The 19042-nt window shown below is 53.3% G+C and overlaps 5 protein-coding genes across 5 annotated transcripts; 1 reads left to right on the plus strand and 4 right to left on the minus strand.

The window, feature by feature from the left end:
- Positions 1-388: 388 nt before the first annotated feature.
- On the minus strand, positions 389-1275 carry PHYSODRAFT_509057 (hypothetical protein; the record flags this gene model as incomplete). The annotated part of the gene is made up of 4 exons (XM_009530746.1): positions 389-571; positions 624-848; positions 920-1131; positions 1191-1275. 4 exons carry the CDS (start codon positions 1273-1275, stop codon positions 389-391), a joined length of 705 nt encoding a protein of 234 aa, XP_009529041.1.
- Positions 1276-4298: 3023 nt separating this feature from the next.
- PHYSODRAFT_508313 (hypothetical protein) lies at positions 4299-4703 on the minus strand (the record flags this gene model as incomplete). The annotated part of the gene is made up of 1 exon (XM_009530747.1): positions 4299-4703. The coding sequence occupies one exon, from the start codon at positions 4701-4703 to the stop codon at positions 4299-4301; it is 405 nt and encodes a 134-aa protein (XP_009529042.1).
- A 633-nt stretch (positions 4704-5336) lies between these two features.
- Positions 5337-5651, minus strand: PHYSODRAFT_414505 (hypothetical protein; the record flags this gene model as incomplete). The annotated part of the gene is made up of 1 exon (XM_009530748.1): positions 5337-5651. A coding segment is annotated over one exon (315 nt), but the record flags the coding sequence as incomplete, so codon positions are not given.
- Positions 5652-7338: 1687 nt separating this feature from the next.
- PHYSODRAFT_333564 (hypothetical protein) lies at positions 7339-8740 on the minus strand (the record flags this gene model as incomplete). The annotated part of the gene is made up of 6 exons (XM_009530749.1): positions 7339-7440; positions 7543-7742; positions 7851-7923; positions 7992-8270; positions 8345-8433; positions 8665-8740. The coding sequence occupies 6 exons, from the start codon at positions 8738-8740 to the stop codon at positions 7339-7341; spliced, it is 819 nt and encodes a 272-aa protein (XP_009529044.1).
- Positions 8741-10222: 1482 nt separating this feature from the next.
- Positions 10223-12427, plus strand: PHYSODRAFT_259958 (hypothetical protein; the record flags this gene model as incomplete). The annotated part of the gene is made up of 4 exons (XM_009530750.1): positions 10223-10525; positions 10607-10753; positions 10831-11952; positions 12011-12427. The coding sequence occupies 4 exons, from the start codon at positions 10223-10225 to the stop codon at positions 12425-12427; spliced, it is 1989 nt and encodes a 662-aa protein (XP_009529045.1).
- Positions 12428-19042: the final 6615 nt, after the last annotated feature.

Genomic DNA, 19042 nt, shown 5'->3' on the forward strand with positions numbered 1-19042 from the left:
TGGCCATATTCTGTCGCAAATGCACTATCTCTCCGCTCTGAATTATGAAATCTCTCTGTAGTATGAAATCTAAAATACGGTACCGTAAAACACGGATCCAATGCTACACGTGGATCGGGTGCAACAACCCGTAAAAACGAAACACAAAATAGTCAGAACACAAAGTTATTAAAGGTGACACCCCGTCTCATGTTAATGTTACCCTAAACGTCTTGCAAAATCGGAGCCTCATCTTCTTGTACAGACTAGAGCGTGAGAACGAGACGCCTGATACATCCGGATTTAAAAGAGAATCATATGTGGCAGACACCACTTTATATATTTTACATTGACTCTAATACCTCATCTCATCGGTTAAATCGGGTATTAGTTGTTACCCGTCTCGTTCTCACGCTCTAGTCTGTACTTCGCCAACTCGAAACCGGTCCGCACTATCTCGCGGACCAATTGGGACGATGCCGCTCTTAATAAATCCGTTTCGGATACTTGCTGCCAACACCTTGTTCCATGCATCCGCGACAAAGCGGGAGAGCAGCTCGCGCTTCTGTTGAGATGTTTCTGGAAAGTCGTTCTCAACGTGGTATGTCAGGTAGCAATCATAACAATCAATTATTCAATGACACTGTGATAGCGAGATCGTTCGTAGCATAGACATACCGGACGTGATCCTTGAAAGACTTCATTACAGCCACGTCCATAGGTTGCGCGATGCCGGTGATGCCAGGTGGAATAAATTCCACCGGTGTGCAGCACTTCTCTTCAAGCACAGTCTTCACCGTTTGCATCTTGTGCACTTTTAAGCTGTCGAGGAGCAAAAGCTTGCAGCCATCTACACTAGGCCTCCAAATCTTTACAGCATAAAACAAGTTAGGCGAATTAAAATTCAACAATAATTCAAACAATGCAATCAGCTAGATACCCGTTGAATCCACTCATGCTTCACGTCCTCGCTGCAATACGCCTTACGCTGCACCGTGTGCTCGCATCCCGGTGACCCAAAGTATGGGCTCCATACCGAATGCGAGACCGGTCCACCAGGGATACCAGCAAAGACGATGAGTGGCGGCAGCTTCACTCCCGTGGCGGATGCGGCCAGGAAAACGGAGGCTCTAAAGCCATTTACCTCGCAGCCTGTTAAATAAAAAAAAGGTTAGAATTTTTTGTCGTCAAACCAAAACAAATAAACTCACCTTGAACGACGTCGACTGTAGGAGTCCCTACAAACTCAATCGTCATTTTAACGTTCATGTCGATAAAAATCGCGGTTTGGTCCATGTTAAAGACAGACTCGTACTTCAGGGCACCCTTAATAAACGACAACGACCCGGACTCCTCAATCACATGCTGTATTGAGTTGGAAAATACGCCGGCGACGCGCTATAAAATACATCCCAAATCTGAATGTTAGTATATATAAGTAAAACCAGTAATAATTGTAGACTCAGGACCTCTTTTTGCGTCCTTTATGCGTGATGCGTCGGATAGTAAGTCGGTTTCGCTTAAGCAGGCGCCGCAGGAACTCAACCTTTGCAGCCCTCGATCTTGATGAGAAAAGGAATGCATTATACCTAGCATGCATGATGAGGAGGCACTCCATAGAAACGCAGAGCGAGCGGTTCTTTCGAATATCGATGATCCACTGAAGCAGTCTAGTTAAAAATACCAAATAAATGAGTTACTAAAAATTCTTCACGTTAAGCTTTGAAAATAATAATGAATACCTTTCTTCCAACTCTGGGTTTTTGATGTACATCGAGCGGTTGTTGCCGGGGTTTACGTGGTACTTGTTGGGTTTGGCGGACGTAAGGGCTGTAGCGCCCTTCTACCAGCGGTAGATTGTGGTGTGGTGCACACTGGTAGCTGCTGCAGTTGCTGTAACAGTCCCCGCCGCCATGGCAAGGGCACACAGCTTGTGCTTGTTTTTTTTCTTTGGGCGGTTTGGCATTCCGTGAGAGGAAAATAACTGAAAGGCAAAAGGGGAGGATGTCAGCTTTGGCGCCTACTAGGATCACTGGCAGGAAGAGCCCCGAAACTTTTTACCAGTGTAAAAACTAGTGTACCGTCTTTTTTATATTTATTATCAACTTTTTACGAGTGTAACATTGGATCCGTGTTTTACGGTATGTAGGCTACATGTAAATACTTATTTAAATGTGCAATGTGAGTTGGTGTGTGTAGCGCGCGTGGCAGCGAGTCCTGCGTCGTGCTGCTTCGGCCCCACACGTGATTGATAGTTTTAGTGCTGCCCCCGGTGGGTATCATATAAACGCGTTACTGGGCAGATGCTGCGGCTGCGAAGCAGGCGCCGTAATTGCCCGTAGTTTGAATTAACTAGTCGTGTTTCTTGACTCGAATTCTGTGCTAGATCAAACTTTGCGCTGCAAAACCGCTATCACGGCTCGAGCGTAAAATCGACTAGTGACAATATATAACAAGGAGACCCGAATACGAGTCGCTGTGCCCAAGTTTATTAGTTTTAATTGATTAAAAAGCGTGCTTGCATGTTCAACCTCTTTGTCTATAATGATGATCGATGATATGGAGCCGATGTAGCCAGACAACGAGTACGAACCCAAACAAAACTCCGTAATCAATGTGTCGTTCTTTCCACTGCCAAAACGTTTGATCATTTAACTTGTCCTACGGATGTACTAATTCAAAACGAGTGTCGAGGATACGCCAACTACGTTAAGTGCTTAATTTCTTTATTTTTAAATGCACCGCCTCCCCGAATAAGACACAAATGCTCTGTACCGCAGTCCAGTTTGCCTCATCCAATTTCCTTAGCTATCCTAGCCTAATCAAAGCTCTCGTATGTGCGGTAGCGATTTTTGATAGCGATTTGAGAGGAACTAGATGATGGTACAGAAGGGCATATTTTTGGCAGTACAGTAATGTCCCTCAATAAACAGCCTCTGATATGGATAGAGTATAGCAGACTATCAATACTACACAGACAATAAAGAAGGGGCAGCATGAATTGATTTAGTACGACACATTACCTGGATTGAAATGAAGCGTTGCTGATGGTACGGTAAACCATTTTTTAAATGCTTTGTCTCCAGCCATAACAGCAATTCAATACCTTGAGGGTCAAGAAGCTCAAAAGGGTCGACACAGTTTGATATAATGGACTAAGGTACAACAGCAATACACTATAAAATATCTAATATCAGTACGTCAACAAATATTATCCTTTCTTTTTTCCCATATGTTATATAATAGCGTCAGTCTATTCGTTGTTACAATAGGGGTGGGTCAGAATTAGCTTTTCGCCGACCTTTTTCGGCCGAAATGGTCACCATAAAAAATATGGTCAGCCGACATATCCATTTCGCGAAATGGTTCACCTGTTTGGCCGAACCATTTCTGAAATGGTCAGACATTTCCCGAAATGGTTGCTCTGGGACATGCGTGGCAGACAGATAACGGGCAGCTAACGCTCCTACGTTCCTACGTGCGTCCTCTACGCAGCGCTGTTGTCGCAGAGGCGCCCGTCGGCTGCAGCTTGCTGCCCGAGCGCGCAGCAAGCTACAGCTTTGCATGTCTACATGTAGATAAGCTATTCAAAAAATGACCGGTCATTTCATATCTGCCCCTAATACCTGATTGTTTATTGAGGCACGTTACTGTACATGTAGTCATACCATTCGAATCGACGACCCGATTTGAAGGGATATGCTAATCGGGAGTGTTCATACTGGGATAATGGAACTCTTCCAAAACTGACACAAACGCTGTCACAAAATCGCAATTTATGTGCCAAATATGTCCCCGTGTGCGTCGTGTTTGCTACAACCGATGATACCGACCAAAACCATCACATCTGACTGCTAAATACATGGCTACGCTCACGTTTTGTACATGCTGGCTAGTGACCGTGCCGCGGTGCGGCTAGTCAGCTCATTAGACAGCAGTAGTAAACAATGCGTAAGGTGCACGTACAATCAACTTGGGTGGTAGTAAACACTCAGCCTCTTCCGCTGGCTCTGCTGTCCACGGCTTGGGCGCGCTGACGCAGAGCTTGAGAGCGCGGGCGTGAACGCACAGCATGAGTGGTGATTGGGAATTGCACCAAAATAATGGTACGTTTCATTTGCGCTCGACGCAATTTGTGGAGACGAATTTGACGTCTCCACAAATTACGACGGATTTTTTTTTGTATTGTAGTCACTTAGAGAAACACTAACGACTTCTAATACAAAGCTCCCGCCTTCGCTCGTTTACGTCGCTGGCAAGCTACCACTACATAGCGTAATGGGGTCCGTTAATGCGGTGGACTACGCCGTCGTGAGCACTTACCGTTCTGATAAGCGCCCATCCATCCAGTATTGTATATCCCCAGCCGCGAGTTGAGCTGCGGGCCTCCACAGGGTTTCGCTGTGCGCATTCCCATCAAACACGACCTGTCTGCTGAATCTGGAGTCCATTGCCATATTAGCCGGCCAGTCCGCCGTCTTGTTGAACTCTCGAAGATGATAAATCCACGAGCGTACTACACATATATCCGCCGCCACTCGGCAGCGTTGGTAGAGCACACGGAGGTGCTCCACCTTGGGCGGGTTGCGCCGGTGTTGCTGTCGAACGATATGCTGGCTGTCCCCAACTACGTGCAGTGGTCGAATCTCAGGTGTCCTTGCAGCGTATAATAGCCCTCTGTATTCTGCTTGATTGTTGGTCGTGGTAGCCGCCGCATATGACATGCTGGCCGCCCAGATATTTACACCGACGGTGGATCCATTTCGAAGTTGCACAATGACTGATCCGCTGCCGTCTGGCCCCGGATTCCCTCTAGAACCACCGTCAAAAAATAAAACGTAGCTAGTGGTAGTGCATGCCACTCGCACATGTGTTGGGTCCCAAAACCCATGCAGAGTTCCAACAACCGAGCGGATTGCCCTGTGTTGGGGACTGTTCCGTCGCGCTTTATAATATGCGTCTTCCACACCCCGATACCCACTTCGTAGGCGAGCCCTGAGCATTGCCGTGTGCTGTGGCACTGCCGTCGAGGCCAAGATTGAATAGTGAGCCGTCCTCCATTTCCAAATAACGCGAAGCAGGGTGAGAACGCCCAGTCTCCAGCAGTCTTGAGCCGCTCCGTGCAGTTGAAGGAGGATGGCATCCCTCTGCGCCTTGGACAACCAAAAAAGTTCCTCCTCTGCTCGACTGATGAATCATATTGGAACCGCAGGGAGGTCAAACCGGAAGCAAGTGGATGTATTTGTCCGATCCACGGAGAGCCCAAGCTGCGCCCAGCGTGTTAAGAATACGGACCACAGCGTCTGTTCTGACGGGCACTCCCAGAAGACGTGTGCAAGCGTGGGAGCATGACATCCAACACACAGTGTATGTGGACATCCCAGGCGCTGTTGGAGACGATCGTAGCTTTTGATGCCACGTGTTTTCAGCCGATACAGGAACCGTCCACCCCACGCATCCAATCCAGGCCAGCGGCGAATCTGTTGCCAGGGAATTGCCGAAAGAGCTTGATGAATGACTGGGTCCTTCGTATTCCATTGTTGTACCCGCTGGGTTAGCAGAGCGACAGCGTCTCCAGTGCTGATGGCGGAGGCTCGCTGCTTGATTTCCCTCCTCGTACAGCTCCAGCGGCGCTTCCCGACCCACAAGCAAGCTAGTCGATCCAGTCGGGGTGGGTATGGAACCCTACGATTTCCGAAGTGGAGGCAATCTTTTGCTGGACTGCTGCGAGAAGGTGTGGAACGCCGTGAATAGGAAAAAAGCTGGGTTCGCTAGTACCAACCGTGGACAATCTGGCCGTTAATGGAGTTGCCGATGGAACGTCCAGCGCGTACGGGTGGTTATTTCTGGTTGGCAATCTGATGCCCTCGGTGTACCTTGAGTCGTAGACCATGTCAGGCAGATTGAGCATCAGAAGTCCGTTGAATTGCGTGGCGTGAGTTTTAAACACTTGTGACGGATTCAAGATTCCCTTGCCATCTTTGAGCAGTTTAAATGTGATGTGGAAGTCATTAACGTGTAGCCATCGTAGAATGTCACCAACACGGGAGCTCGAAACCGTAAAGCTAGAGTTGCAAATCGTAGGCGTAACACGATCACCACCAGCTCCAAACAAAACCAATTGTCGAAGTTCAAACCACGGCAGCCACTCTGCACATAATGTACCGTTGTTGGATCCAAGCCATTGACGAATATCGTAAGTTGCCGATCGTTTGATGTGGCGTATGTCGATCAGACATGTTCCACCCAACCACTCAGAGAGAGATGGAAGGGCCGCATGAATCGCAATAATCGATGGAGTTGCGAGCTGGACAGGGGAGGGGGTGCATGTTGCTTCTTGAGTCCAACCGCAGCCAGCATGTCCCTCCCCGCCCTTCAAATGGAAGAGGGGAAACGTCCGTCCAGGGGGTTGAGCTCCGAGTAGCTGGCTGAGATATACGTATCTCTGCCGGCCGCTGGAGCAAGGCGCCCAATCATTTCCCCAACAACAAGCATCGTCTTATCGCTGGTCAGCGCCCAGCGGGCGACCTCCGTGGCGGCCAAAGCGAGAACTTCGAGACGAACTTGAGGGATAGCGAGTCCCCCATGCCCACGAGAAAGCATTGCAATGTCACTCGAGATCCAGGCTCGCCCCAGAGGCCCCGTCCCATCAAATCGACCAAACCACACAAAATTGTGGATGAGTTTCTGCAGATCCTGGATACGTTGTGGTGTCGGCCAGGAGTGCCGAGCAACAAACGTGAGTTTCGGAATGATAACAGATACTTCAACAACAGCACGTTGATCTTCGGTCAGGAGTTTAGCTGAAGCAATTCGTAATCTGGCCCGCAGTTGAGAAGTCGTTTTATCCCACGTGTGCTCAGCCGCGCATTGACTGCCAACTTGAGCCCCGAGATAACGCGTGAAAGCATCCCCAGCTTGAAAAACAAACCGGCCAGGTAGGCGCATCGATGGTGGCGGACCATTGGAATACAGAGATATGACAGCGGCCTTGTGTTCGTTGACGTGTAGTCCACTACCTTCACTAAAAGCGCTCGTGATCTGAAGCAGGCAGGGGACGTCTTGCGAGGACGCCAGATATACGGCCGTATCGTCAGCATACCCTCCTACTCGTAACTCAATATTACGTCCCGCTGCTTTGAGGTGAAGTCCCCGTAACGACTTGCTTGCTTCAATAGCTCGGTAGTAGGGGTCCAGCGCTAAGATAAACAACAAAGGTGCGAGCGGGCACCCCTGCCTAATTCCCGTCGTCACTGGCACCCACCTCGACCGAGAACCATTGACCAGAAAGCGTACCTGTGTGCCCTCGTGTAGGCGGTCGATGGCACGGAAGAATTGGGCTGGATAGCCATGCGCCTCCTATGCACGGATGAGGTATCGACGTCCAAGCGAATCGTAGGCTTTTTGAAAATCTAGTAGCAGCGCCAGAGCTTCGCGCTGCTCGTCATCCAGATTCGCCATCTGTTGCGCAGCCATAAACAGATCGATCGTATCATGTATTTGACGCCCGGGTACAAATCCTTTTTGGTGGCTGTGAATACGAGAGAGCAACGTCTTGCTCACTCGAGTAGCCAAGATGCGCGTAATGATCTTGTAGTCAGAATTCAACAAGGCAAACGGTCGATAGTTCAGCGGGTTCGACAAGTCACCACTCTTCTTTAAGCAGAAGATGTCTGCTTGGAGAAACGTAGGTGGAAATACACCCGCTTTGTACCAAATGTTGACCAACTGCGTCAGAATCGGGATCAAGAGCTCCTTAAAGTCTCGATACCAATCATTGCCAAGTGTGTCCGGGCACCATGCCTTCCCTGCCTTACATGCACCGATAGCAGCAGCAACTTCCGCTTAAGTTATTTCAGCAGTCACTGCACGCATCAGGTCGTCCTGCACACCATGCTCTTCCGTCCATTTGAGCGCGTCGTCCATAGCTGTGCCACTGGCTGACTGAATATTGAAGTCCAAGCATCTGCGAACATGTTCGCCTTGTCATGAACATCCCGTGGGGGGTGCACCTCACTGGGAATCAGAGTCGGAACAGCGTTGTCCGTAAACTTCGTCGAGATGGATCTAAAGAGCTCGTGTGAAGATTTGCCTTCGTGCCACGCGTGCACTCGTAGCCGTTGTCTCAGCTTGGTTTGTCCACGTGCAACACCAAGCTCAGCAATAGCCCGTCGAATCTTATCGATGCGATTGCTCGGTACTGTATCGGCTAACGACAGTGTATCCATCGCAGCAGGTAAAGCGTCCATCTCGTCCTCAACGGGACTGCGTTGATAGCAACACGTAGCTGCCTGAGAAGTCGGGCAAGTTTCTGTCGATAAGTTCGTTTGAGCCGCCGCCGGGCTTGGCGTCTGCATCGTCGCACACCACAGACAACCCGCTGTTTCGCGTCCTCCCATAGATCCACAGCTTCTTCAGCAGTCAGAGTATCCTCAGCGATGCGGTCCTTGAGTGCTTCAAGGACGCCGCGGGTGCAGGCATTCACAGTGCTTTGTGCATACCCAGGAACTGGGTAAGTTCGCAGTGGTTTCTTAACTCGCAGCAGGTTCTTTGGAGACCGTAAGTGTACTAACACTCCATCATGATCTGCGTTCGCCGCTGGCTGTACAACCGTGACCGCAGCCACCCACTGCTGCAGGGAACTGGTACTGTACCACCGGTCGAGACGACATGTAGCCGCCGCACCATTGACTGTGTATCGGAAGGTGTGGTTGTTCATGTGGAAGAGGCGAACTCGACCTTGATCGTGCGGTGGCGGCATAGCAGCTTCAAGGCAGTCACGAGCTGTCCACGATTTAAGCAAACGTCGTAGTTCCGGAGAATCATGCACATTACGCTCAGAGGGGTACGATCTATCCAAACCGCCAACGAGCGTGCAGTTAAAGTCCCCGTCCACGAGAATCCTGCCATGATCTGGCCGATCAAGCATACGCAAATCGCTTTCGCGCTCGCTTCTGTGGTATTGGAAAGTGGCAGTTTCCAACGCTGTTGACCCGCCAGCCCGACAATCAAGTTCAATCAAGGGGCGATCTAGGCGAGGTCAAGCGAGAGACGGAGATGGCTGCTTCTGATTGGATGATGACATTATCCTCGGTAGAGTGACAGGCAGTGGCCGAAGCGTCGTCGGGTCCTAATAGAACCCCGAACGAGGCTTCATGGTACCCACTTTTAGGTACAGATGCATTTAGTTACGTACTTCGGCCGCACTTATTAGTGTAGCCGCGGTCGTCATTTGATGTGTCCGGAATCGCCTTATTGCGATTGTTCACAGTAGATAGTTGTAAAGGGACATAGGACTCATCATAGGATGGCCAGAACGAGGCCCCCAGGGCCTCAGAAAACTCAGTAACAAAAAGACAGTCTTCCCTCCAAGCCAACTAGGGTCAAGTCCGACTTCGGTAAGTGTAGCTAGCTTATTGTTGTGCCTGGGCACGCTCGGCTGCGTGTGGATGCCTGTCGGGGAGCTTATCGTGCATTGACCGAGAGTTTCCTTGGCAGCGCCAAGAGTTGGCGTGGCCGGAGAGGCAGGAACGGTATTAGAGTATCGTTCAGTATATATTTGTGGGATTAGAGTGTCCCTGAGTGTATTAGTCTACCTACCGAGGTTTTACCTTGGTCCCCCTGTATAAGGCCTAACACGCCGGTACCCTTCCTTCCTGAGGGACTGCAGTGGGGTTGCGCGAAAGCGCTACATAGTATCCTAGCCTTAGCTCGTGGCTAGCGGTACAGGTTTTTGGGTTGACCGAAGATAACCTAAGGTGCACAGAGGCGCTTGCAACCGACCCGGTGTAAGGGATCGTTCCTGATCTTCAGGTTTTGATCCAATAAGCGCTTACCTTTGCGGGTTAGCGTGTTGTTGGTGTCTCTAATACATTTTGGTAGAAGAGAATTTTCGTGGTATTACCACAACACAACTGGTGCCGCGATCCGGGATTGGTGTGACCTTCTGTGTGTCTTGGTTGTTGTAGGTCTTTACCCCCGACGAGCGAAGAGGAGAAGAAGAGGAAGAAGAAGAAGAAGAGAGAAGATGGCGAAGGGAGTGAAGTCAGCGGTACCAGCAACGCCGGCCAAGTCGAGTGGAACGCGCAACGAGACTTCGGTGCGCTCCGGAAGCTCATTCTCGACCCCAACGACGGATCGGATGGAGTCGATTGACGAGCGTTCGGTGAGCTACGACACGGCGATTGATTCCTCGGACGCCAAATGAGATGACGAAGATGATGACTGGGATTTCCGGACAGTGATGTCCGAGACTTCGGAAGCTGCGGTTGTTTCGGCAGGTCGCAGTGGAGGATCAAGATCGATTCCCCGCGACCTCTCCGGCACGTTCAAGGACATGCCGGGCCCCGAGCCCGCCTACGACGCGGACGACGGCGCCACCGAGGGCTTCAAACCCTCGGTTACGGTAGGAGGGGCAACCTCCAAGCCGGTTGGCACTCGTCCTCCTCTCAACGGGGATACTCCGGCGGCCAACAAGGTCCTAGGCCGGTGCCTAGACCTGACGAAGATCAAGAGCGAATGGATGCAGTTGTTCTTCCCGAAGCAAGTCCGCCAGGCCATCTGGATGGACCTCTGAGGGGCGTTGGCTACGCCGATCAACTCAACGAGCACTCGGCACGTTGCGCAGAATACTGTGGACCTCCTGCGAGCTATGGGATGCGAACCCCAGATCCTCCCCACGGAGGCTGCGCTCGCGAGTTGGACGCCGACCGCCGCTGCCACGGCGTTAACCAAGTGGAGGAACAAGCTGCGTAATGCCTTTGGAGTGGCGGACGTCAGTTCGCGAGGCCCAACAATGCTTCGTTCGACTTCGGAGGCAGTAGACCCGTCGACGGTCCCACCCCTCGGAAGGGAGCCACTGATGACGGTGTCTTTGCAACCAAGGGCGAAGCCTCGCCGTACATGCAAGACTCGCACATGGTAACTCCACGATCTACGGACCGTAGCGAACGTCTGGCTAGGGAGAACGAGGCTTCATTCGCCACGCCTGGCACGCTCGGAGCGACCGGTCGTCGGTCGGGCCGACGTTACGACCTCCATAATGATTCGTCGGACAGCGACGACGACCTCGGACCCGACTACTACGAAGGGGACCTACCGAGCGAATGGACACGTCAGGTGCGCGAGCTAAGCGCGACCGACAACCAGAGCTCCACCCCAAAGCTCGAGATCGCCACGCATTTGCCTCTCGCCAACATCAAGCCGTTCTACGGACCGCGCGACAAAAGCGAGCACTCCATGCAGTGGCTCCGAACGTTCATCTATGAGATGAAGGGAACGCATGCACCACCCAACGAGTGGTGTATGCCGTTCGAACTTAAGCTCAGGGATGGAGCCCTGCACTGGTGTCGCCAGCTCTCACGCAAGACAAGACGCACGTGGAAGTTGCTGAGCGAGGCGTTCATCAAGTACTATTGCTCGAAGTTTTCCAAGTCTGCGAAGGCTCGGTACTACTCGACCAAGCGGGAAGACAAGGAACACGTTTGTGACTACCTCAACCGGCTCAACGGTTACGCTCGCAACGCCGGTGTGAAATTTGAAAACGGTGGTCGTGACGCGAAGGACCACGTGGACCACTTCTTGGTCACGTTTGACGACCGAAACTTAGAAGACCGTCTGTGCCACGTCCGGGTCAAGAGCATCCATGACCTCGAAGATATGATCAACGACATCCTGCGTCACCGTGACCGCAAATCGAACCGAGAATCGTCGTTCCGCCGCTCTCGGAGTCAAGATGATGGACGTCGACGCGATGCGAGGTCGAACGAGGATTCTGGTGGTGGCTACCGCCGCGAACGACGCTACTACGACGAAGACCGTCGCGAACGACGTCGCCGTGACAACAACCGCCGCAACGACCGCAGTGAAGACGACCGTCGCCGTGACCGACGCGATGGATCACCGTACCAGTCCCGAGTCACTTTGGTTGACGCGCTGGCCAATGTGATGGCGGAATGGAACGTCGGAGGCTCGGTCGGTGCACGCAACGAGGCTCCATACGCCCCCCCGACGTGATGCTGAGGCGAACGAGGATTACTTCGAGGATGAGCGCCAATACTCGGACGACCAACGCTCGGACGAGGATTCAGACGCTGATTACGACTCGGATGGGTCTACCGGACATGTCGCTGCTGCTAACGATGCTGAGCGCAGGGCCGCAGCCGAAGGAACGTTCGCTCGGTCTGATAACCGACGCTTCAGGAACGGAGGAGGCCCGTCCAACCGTGAACGAGATGGTCGACGCCAGTATGGGCCGTGTGCCGCGTGCGGAAGCCCGTCCCACTCGGTGCACTTCTGCTACCGGCGGTGCAAACTGTGCAAACAGGTGCACGACGCTGGGAAGTGTGAAGCACTCCACGAGCTCACCAAGCTCCTGAAGTCCAAGGTCGACAAGAAGGATCTGTCGCCAGAACTGCAAAGCCTGGTGTATGGAAGCCATTTAAACTAGGCAGCCCGCCAACTGAAACTGGGGTGGTCCCAATCGGGCTGCCACAGTTAGCTGAGCCTGCTGTTGATGCGGACTATCTGTTCGCGTTCACGGGCGAAAGCAAACGGCCTGACGACCTGAAGAACAATGAACGTGTGAAACCGACGGAAAATGGAGAGAACCGGGACGCAAGTCTCGTTGCGATTGGTATTGATGAAGATGATGATGATGAACGTGATGGACACCCGACCGAGGCTTTGATCACAAGTCTAGCCCAGATCAGGGGACCACCTCGGAGCCTCGTTCGGGCGGTGAAATTACTGCCCGGCGAGAGACTGGGGTGGTGGTCGTCCCAACGATACGACAAGAGGAAGCGAATGAGGGCTTTGGTCAATGGCGCAGTGGGCGACGCGCGAACGAGGATACTCCATGACACTGGAGCGAATGTTAGCGTGATTTCTGCCAGCTTCGCCAAGCGGCTACGTATGCGAGAAGTCCGGGACCACGGACGAAGTCTCGAAGTCCGCGGCATCAACCCAGGGGTGATGGAGACCCGGCGACGGGCGCTCGTCAAGATCACCCTCGGGTGGTAGCAGGTCTACGAATTTGAAATGTGGATAATGGATCACAGTGCCGGGGTGGATGTGGTCCTTGGGATGGACTTCATGATTCCGGCTGGAATCCGGCTGGATCTATTTCATGGCACCGCAAGCCTTCCGGACGAGGTCATGGTACATCTGCTAAAGGCGAAGAGTGCTGAAGATGACGAACCTTACGGCACGCAGCCTTCGTGTGGGCCGATCGAGGATTTATACATACCCGGTCGCGAGTGGCGAGAGTTTCGACTGCCGCGCCAGCGGCTACCTCGTTCGGAGTACGATGTGTGGGTACGACGCACGGGCAAGCTCGTGCCGACCGTAACGAGGTTTCGACGGGGGCAGCCGACGTGGATACGGCTCACCAATATTACGACCACAGCGGCACAGTGCGCCAAGCATGACTCCGTAGTGCTGTGGGTACCGCATGGTGAACTACCGCGAGAGACCGGCTACGCGAGGTTGGACTCTAACAAGTACAAAGAGTGGCAGGTGTTGGCCTATTCAACGAGTCGTGATGAGACTCTGCAAGGACGAGAACGTCGTCTCTACGAGCAATGGTTGGCTGATCAGCCGCCTGCGGTCGAGCGCCGAACTTACCCAACGCCGCGAAAGATCCTGCCGAGGCCACCGGATGCACCGCCATGGCCAGAAGGCCGTCAAAAAGCTCCGTTGTTTGATGAGTACTCGTCACCCGATGTACATGGCTACGACGACGACCCCAGGGTCAGTGAAGGCTCGGTCGATGTCGCTTGAGCTGATACAACCGATGTGGATCGTGCTGGTGGGTCGAACGATGGTTCGGACGACAAGGCCAGCGCGTCGTATGACTCGGACGTACCCGGAGACTCGCCGCCTAGTCGAGCGGGTTGCCAGCCCGTGAATCCGAATAGTGGTGCTGACTCCACCGGCCAGGGAGCGACATACGCCTCGGTTGAGGCATCGGAAATCAGTGATGAGCTGAGTGATCGTGACAGCGTGACGAACGACGGTTCGGAGAATGACCGCGACGTGGTAGCAGTGGCCGAGACAACTACATGGGATATCCTGCCAACAGGGACCGCTGCGTCCAGCCTGGAGCCAGAGGAAACGTCGGTTGCGGTGTGTAGTAGCGAAGTCGACTGGGGTGAACACGACCCAGGGCCTAACGACGTTCCTGCTGAAGCCGGAACCTCCACCGCTGACGCCGACACTGAATTCCATGATTCGGATCTAAGTGCGATCGACGACCCCGAGCAGCTACTGCAGGCGACCTATATCTCGGTCATGCATGCCATGGCTGCAGAAGGGTCTGGCGAAGGTGATGACACCGTGAACGACGTTTCGGAGCACGTCGCGAACGAGATTGAGCTTACCGACTACGCGCAAGATCTGGCATTCTTGCCGGACCTAACCGAAGCATCGGAGACGACGCTGGACTACTCGGGGCAAAACGTCCAGAGTGACGAACTCAGCGTGAAGCAGCAGACGGTCCTGGTCGATGTGCTGAAGAGCCACGAGAAGATCATGATTGCGAGCGGTAACGTCCTACCGCCTCCAGCCTACGGGGTCGTGTGTGATATCAATGTACAGGGGCACGCGCCAATCAAGCAGAAGGCTCGGCGGACCCCGCTTCGCTTCCTCGGTAAGCTGTACGAATGGCTGAAGGGTCTGTTGAAGGCCGGGCTTATCTCCTTCTCGGACAGCCCATGAGCGTCGGCAATCGTCATCGTCCTGAAGAAGAATGGGGTGGATATCCGCCTGTGTATCGACTACAAACTCGTTAATGCGATCAACGAGATTATGGAGTACGCCATGCCCCTGGTGGATGACTTGCTGACGGACATGGAGGCGTACTTGTGGTTTTGCTCGCTTGACGCCGCTAGCGGCTTCTGGGCCATTATGATGACCGAACGAACTCGGAAGATCTCTACTGTCGTCTGCGTACTGGGGCACTTCGAATGATTGCGTATGCCTTTCGGCCTGAAGAACGCACCGATGATCTATCAACGCATGATTGACAACGCGCTTTGGGGCTTTGTCCAACCGACGGGAGGATGGTTTAAATTCTCGGGGCGCATGCGTCTAGCTGAAGAACATGACAAGGAAGCTCATGCTGGGGTGAACGAGGCTTCGACTGGCACGGCAAAGCCATTCCGGACAAAGTTCAAGGCCGACCGCGACAACTCGCTTGGTAAGGGAGCTGTAGCCGAACCGGTCAACAGCCCTATCGCCGACATGTTCGCCAACAGGGAGCCCGATGACTCCTCGTTGACACCAGTATTCAGTCGCCGGTCATTCGTGGATGATATCTGTTTCGGTGCCGAGACTTTCGAGTCGTGCTTGGCGACGCTAGACCGATTGCTGGCACGGTTTGAAGAGTGCCGTATTAGTATCAGCTTCACGAAGAGCGTCTTTGTGCAGTCCAAGGTAGACTTCCTGTCCCACGAAGTCTCGGCAGAAGGTATCCGACCGGACGCTAAGAAGCTGGCTGGGGTGGCCGAGCTTCCGTTCCCGTCAACGAAGAAAGGAATGCAGTCCTTCCTTGGGGCACTCAACTATTACAGTCGCTTCATCCAAGACTTCGCGGTCTATGGAGCAGCGCTGTACCAGCTTAAGGACGAGGACTTCCAGCCCGGGGGTGACCTCACCGCGGCCAAGCACAGCTTCGCGATGCTCCAACAGAAGGTTTCGGCAGCACCGATACTACGACACTTCGACCGGAAGAAGGAGGTGCATGTCATGTTGTTCGCCAACGAGTGGGCTCTAAGTTCCACGTTGATGCAAGAGCACGAGGGCAAACTACACCCCGTTCGCTTCTGCGGACGTGTTTTGAGGGATGCTGAGATGAATTATCACCCGGCCGAGAAAGAGGTCCTCGCGCTTCTGCTGATACTGAAGGTGTATTATACTCAACTCGTTGGACAACGAATCCGGGTCTACACTCGGTTTTCGACTCCACAAGTCCAAGACATTGTTCGGTCGGGCTACCCAGTTCGCCGTCTTGCTGTCGCCGTGGCACCTGTTGGTCGAACGAGTCAAAGAAACCCACTGTTCGTTTGCTCAGCTACTTCAAGCCGGCTTGACGAACTTCGTTGACTTGGATAAGTCACTGGCGTTGGTCACACCCGGTCACCAACTGCTCGTTTGGACTCGCATCTGCTCTACGCACGCCTACCGCGGTCCTACCGAGGCTTCGTTATGTCGTTTGACGGGTCTGCGAAAACCGAGAAGAACGGTGGATACGGCAGTTGCTCGTGGATACTATGGAAGCTACCAGAGTGGACAGTAGTGCTCGCTGCGAGCGCTTACCTCGAGAACACCACGGTCAACCTCGCTGAGTACACCGGGATGAACAACGGCGTCGCTGATGCATTACAGCATGGAGCCGACGATCTAGTTGTCGTTGGCGACTTGAGGATCGCGATCCAGCAAGCCCTAGGGGTGATAGCCTGTCGGAAGGAGTCATTGCTGCAACAACTCAGCCGCCACCAAGAACTCACGGCCAAGCTTCGGTCGGTGAAGTACCTGCATGTGGTGAGAGAGTTCAACGCTGCGGCGGACTGGCAAGCGAGACTCTCGAGTGCAAGGAGTCTACGGTGGTATCGTCGGACGACCGAGTATTAGAGTTGATGAAGCTGAACCGTATCGCTGAAGTCATCTACGACGCTGCTGACGGTTGCGTCGTCGAGGACATACCCTCGGCCAACACAGTATGGGCCGTGGTAGCTTCTGCCAAACCTCGTAGCAAGCATTTTTTTTGATTTTGTGCGAAGAGAAACCGACCGCAGACGGCAGAACGAGACTGAACCCGGACACGTAGCTGTGATGACCAGACGTCAAACGAGAGCAAAGGAGAAACACGTCCGGTTTGGATATGAAGTCTCGGTCACCGATCAGGGAGACGCATCTCACCGAGTAGAAGCCAATGGTGTGCCGAACGAGTCTCAGAATGAAGCAGAAGCTTCACCGCTGCGTGCCGAGACGTCACCAGCCCCACCAAACGCAGAAGACATTGACCCGCTGGTAGTACAGGAAGAACGCCGAAGGAGAATCGCCTCCGCTCAAGATGAAGAGTTACGGTGGTCGAATCTGAAGGCAGTGCTCCGGGGAGATGATGCGAAGATTGGATACAGAGCAGCACGAGATGCATGGAAAATGGCGGACCAATTTGTGTTGAGCGAGGACGATGTGCTATATTACACAAGAACGAGCCGTCGTTCAAGTGACGGCGAGCAAGCCGAGTTGAAGATGAGACTCGTGGTGCCCACAACGATGATCCAAGACGTCTTGCAAAGCTGTCATGACTCACTTGAAGGCGGTCATCAAGGTATTACCCGTACGCTACATCGAGCGGCGAGAGACTATTACTGGATCGGCCAGTATGCCGATGTGAAGAAACACGTTAAGTCGTACTCTGACTGCAGTTCAAGTAAGAGCCGACCTCAGTTCCGCGGGTACTCGCCAGGGAACATCCTAGCCGAGAGACCCTTCCAACTAGTCTCTATGGACTTCGTGATACCGCTACCGAAGAGTCGCCGTGGCAACAAGGCTCTCCTGCTATTCCAATGCTCGTTCACGGGATTCGTGATGGGCAAAGCCATGTCTGACACTACCGCCTTACTCGTTGCGCAAGCTTTCGAGGAGTGTGTCTACCGACGTTTTGGAGCACCGTCCTTGATCCGTCATGACCGAGATCCTCGATTTATGAGCGAGGTCTTCCAAGCCTTCGCGGAAATGATGCAGTCTCGGTCGAGAGCGACCCTGAGCTACCACCCGCAGGCCAACGGCCAGTAGGAGAGATCGGTGAAGACGATCATGCAGTCAGTCCGCGTATACGCTGAAGACCCACTACAGCAGGATTGGGACGAGATCACCGAAAGACTGATCTTCGCCATCAATAGCTCCCGTGATACGACGAGGAAGGAAACTCCGTTTTACCTCGTTCATGGGTGGGATGCACAGTCCTCGTCACTTAAACGAGGCTTCGGTGGCCAAACTGACGCGCTAGCATGGCGCCGAGAGGTCAACCGAGAGCAGGAAATCGCCCTGAGGATGGCCAAGGAGTACCAAGCCGCGGAAAAGGCTCGGAGAGCTGAAGAGTACAATGCGTCGCTTGGCAGGAAGGAGAAGGAAGCCGTGGCAGGCGTCAACGAGAAAAGAACCTCGGTCGACCGGGCACCGAGTTCCCGTGACCATAGTAGAGCTGCAGTGACGAGAACGAGGTTTTCTTTGCAGCCCGGGAGCAGAGTGTGGCTGTACATGGAGCGGGTTCGACCAGGACTGACCAAGAAACTAGCCTATCGGTGGCACGGACCGTTCCGCGTGAAGAAGAAGGTCGACGAATTTGCGTATGAGTTGGAATTACCCGACCGAAGTGGATACCGGTTCTACCCGGTGGTGCATGTTTCACGACTCAAGTCAGTGGACGAGTTCGAAGGCCGACCGAGGGTTCGTTTGGCTCGTGAGGTCACCGAAGGCACTCGTCTTGACTTCGACGAGGAATTACTGCCTGAAGACAGTTTTGAGCCGGACCGCCTGGACGGTGAGTATGAAGTCGAGGCTATCCTCGATGACCGGACACCGTTGTCAACGAGCACTCACCGGGCCGTCCGAGAGTTCAAGGTGAAGTGGGTCGGCTATGACGAGCCGACATGGGAACCAGCGTCCAATCTCTCGTGCGGCGGCCTCCTGTACGATTACCTAGGCCGGAAGCGAAGCGACCGACGTTTGCAAATGGTCCAGGTGGCCGACGAGGAGTAATTCTGCGCCCCAACGAGGATTGAACTGCTCGCGGGGGCAATCCAGCCCGCGATGTCAGACGAACGAGGCTACTGGAGATGATGATTGAACCGCCTGCGAGGGCTATCCAGCTCGCAGTGACAGGCGAAGAAAGTTACTGGAATCTGCATGTTACGTGTTAAGTGAACGAGTCACGATGGAATGGAGATATCGAAATGGAGCCAGGGACAACGGAAGACGCAAGCAAGCCTCGGTCAAACCCTCAACAGACGAAACAAGTGATGATGAAGCAAATGGGAGGGCGACAGAGGCTTCGGAC

This window comes from Phytophthora sojae, assembly GCF_000149755.1.
Source record: "Phytophthora sojae unplaced genomic scaffold PHYSOscaffold_5, whole genome shotgun sequence".
NCBI lineage: Eukaryota > Oomycota > Peronosporomycetes > Peronosporales > Peronosporaceae > Phytophthora > Phytophthora sojae.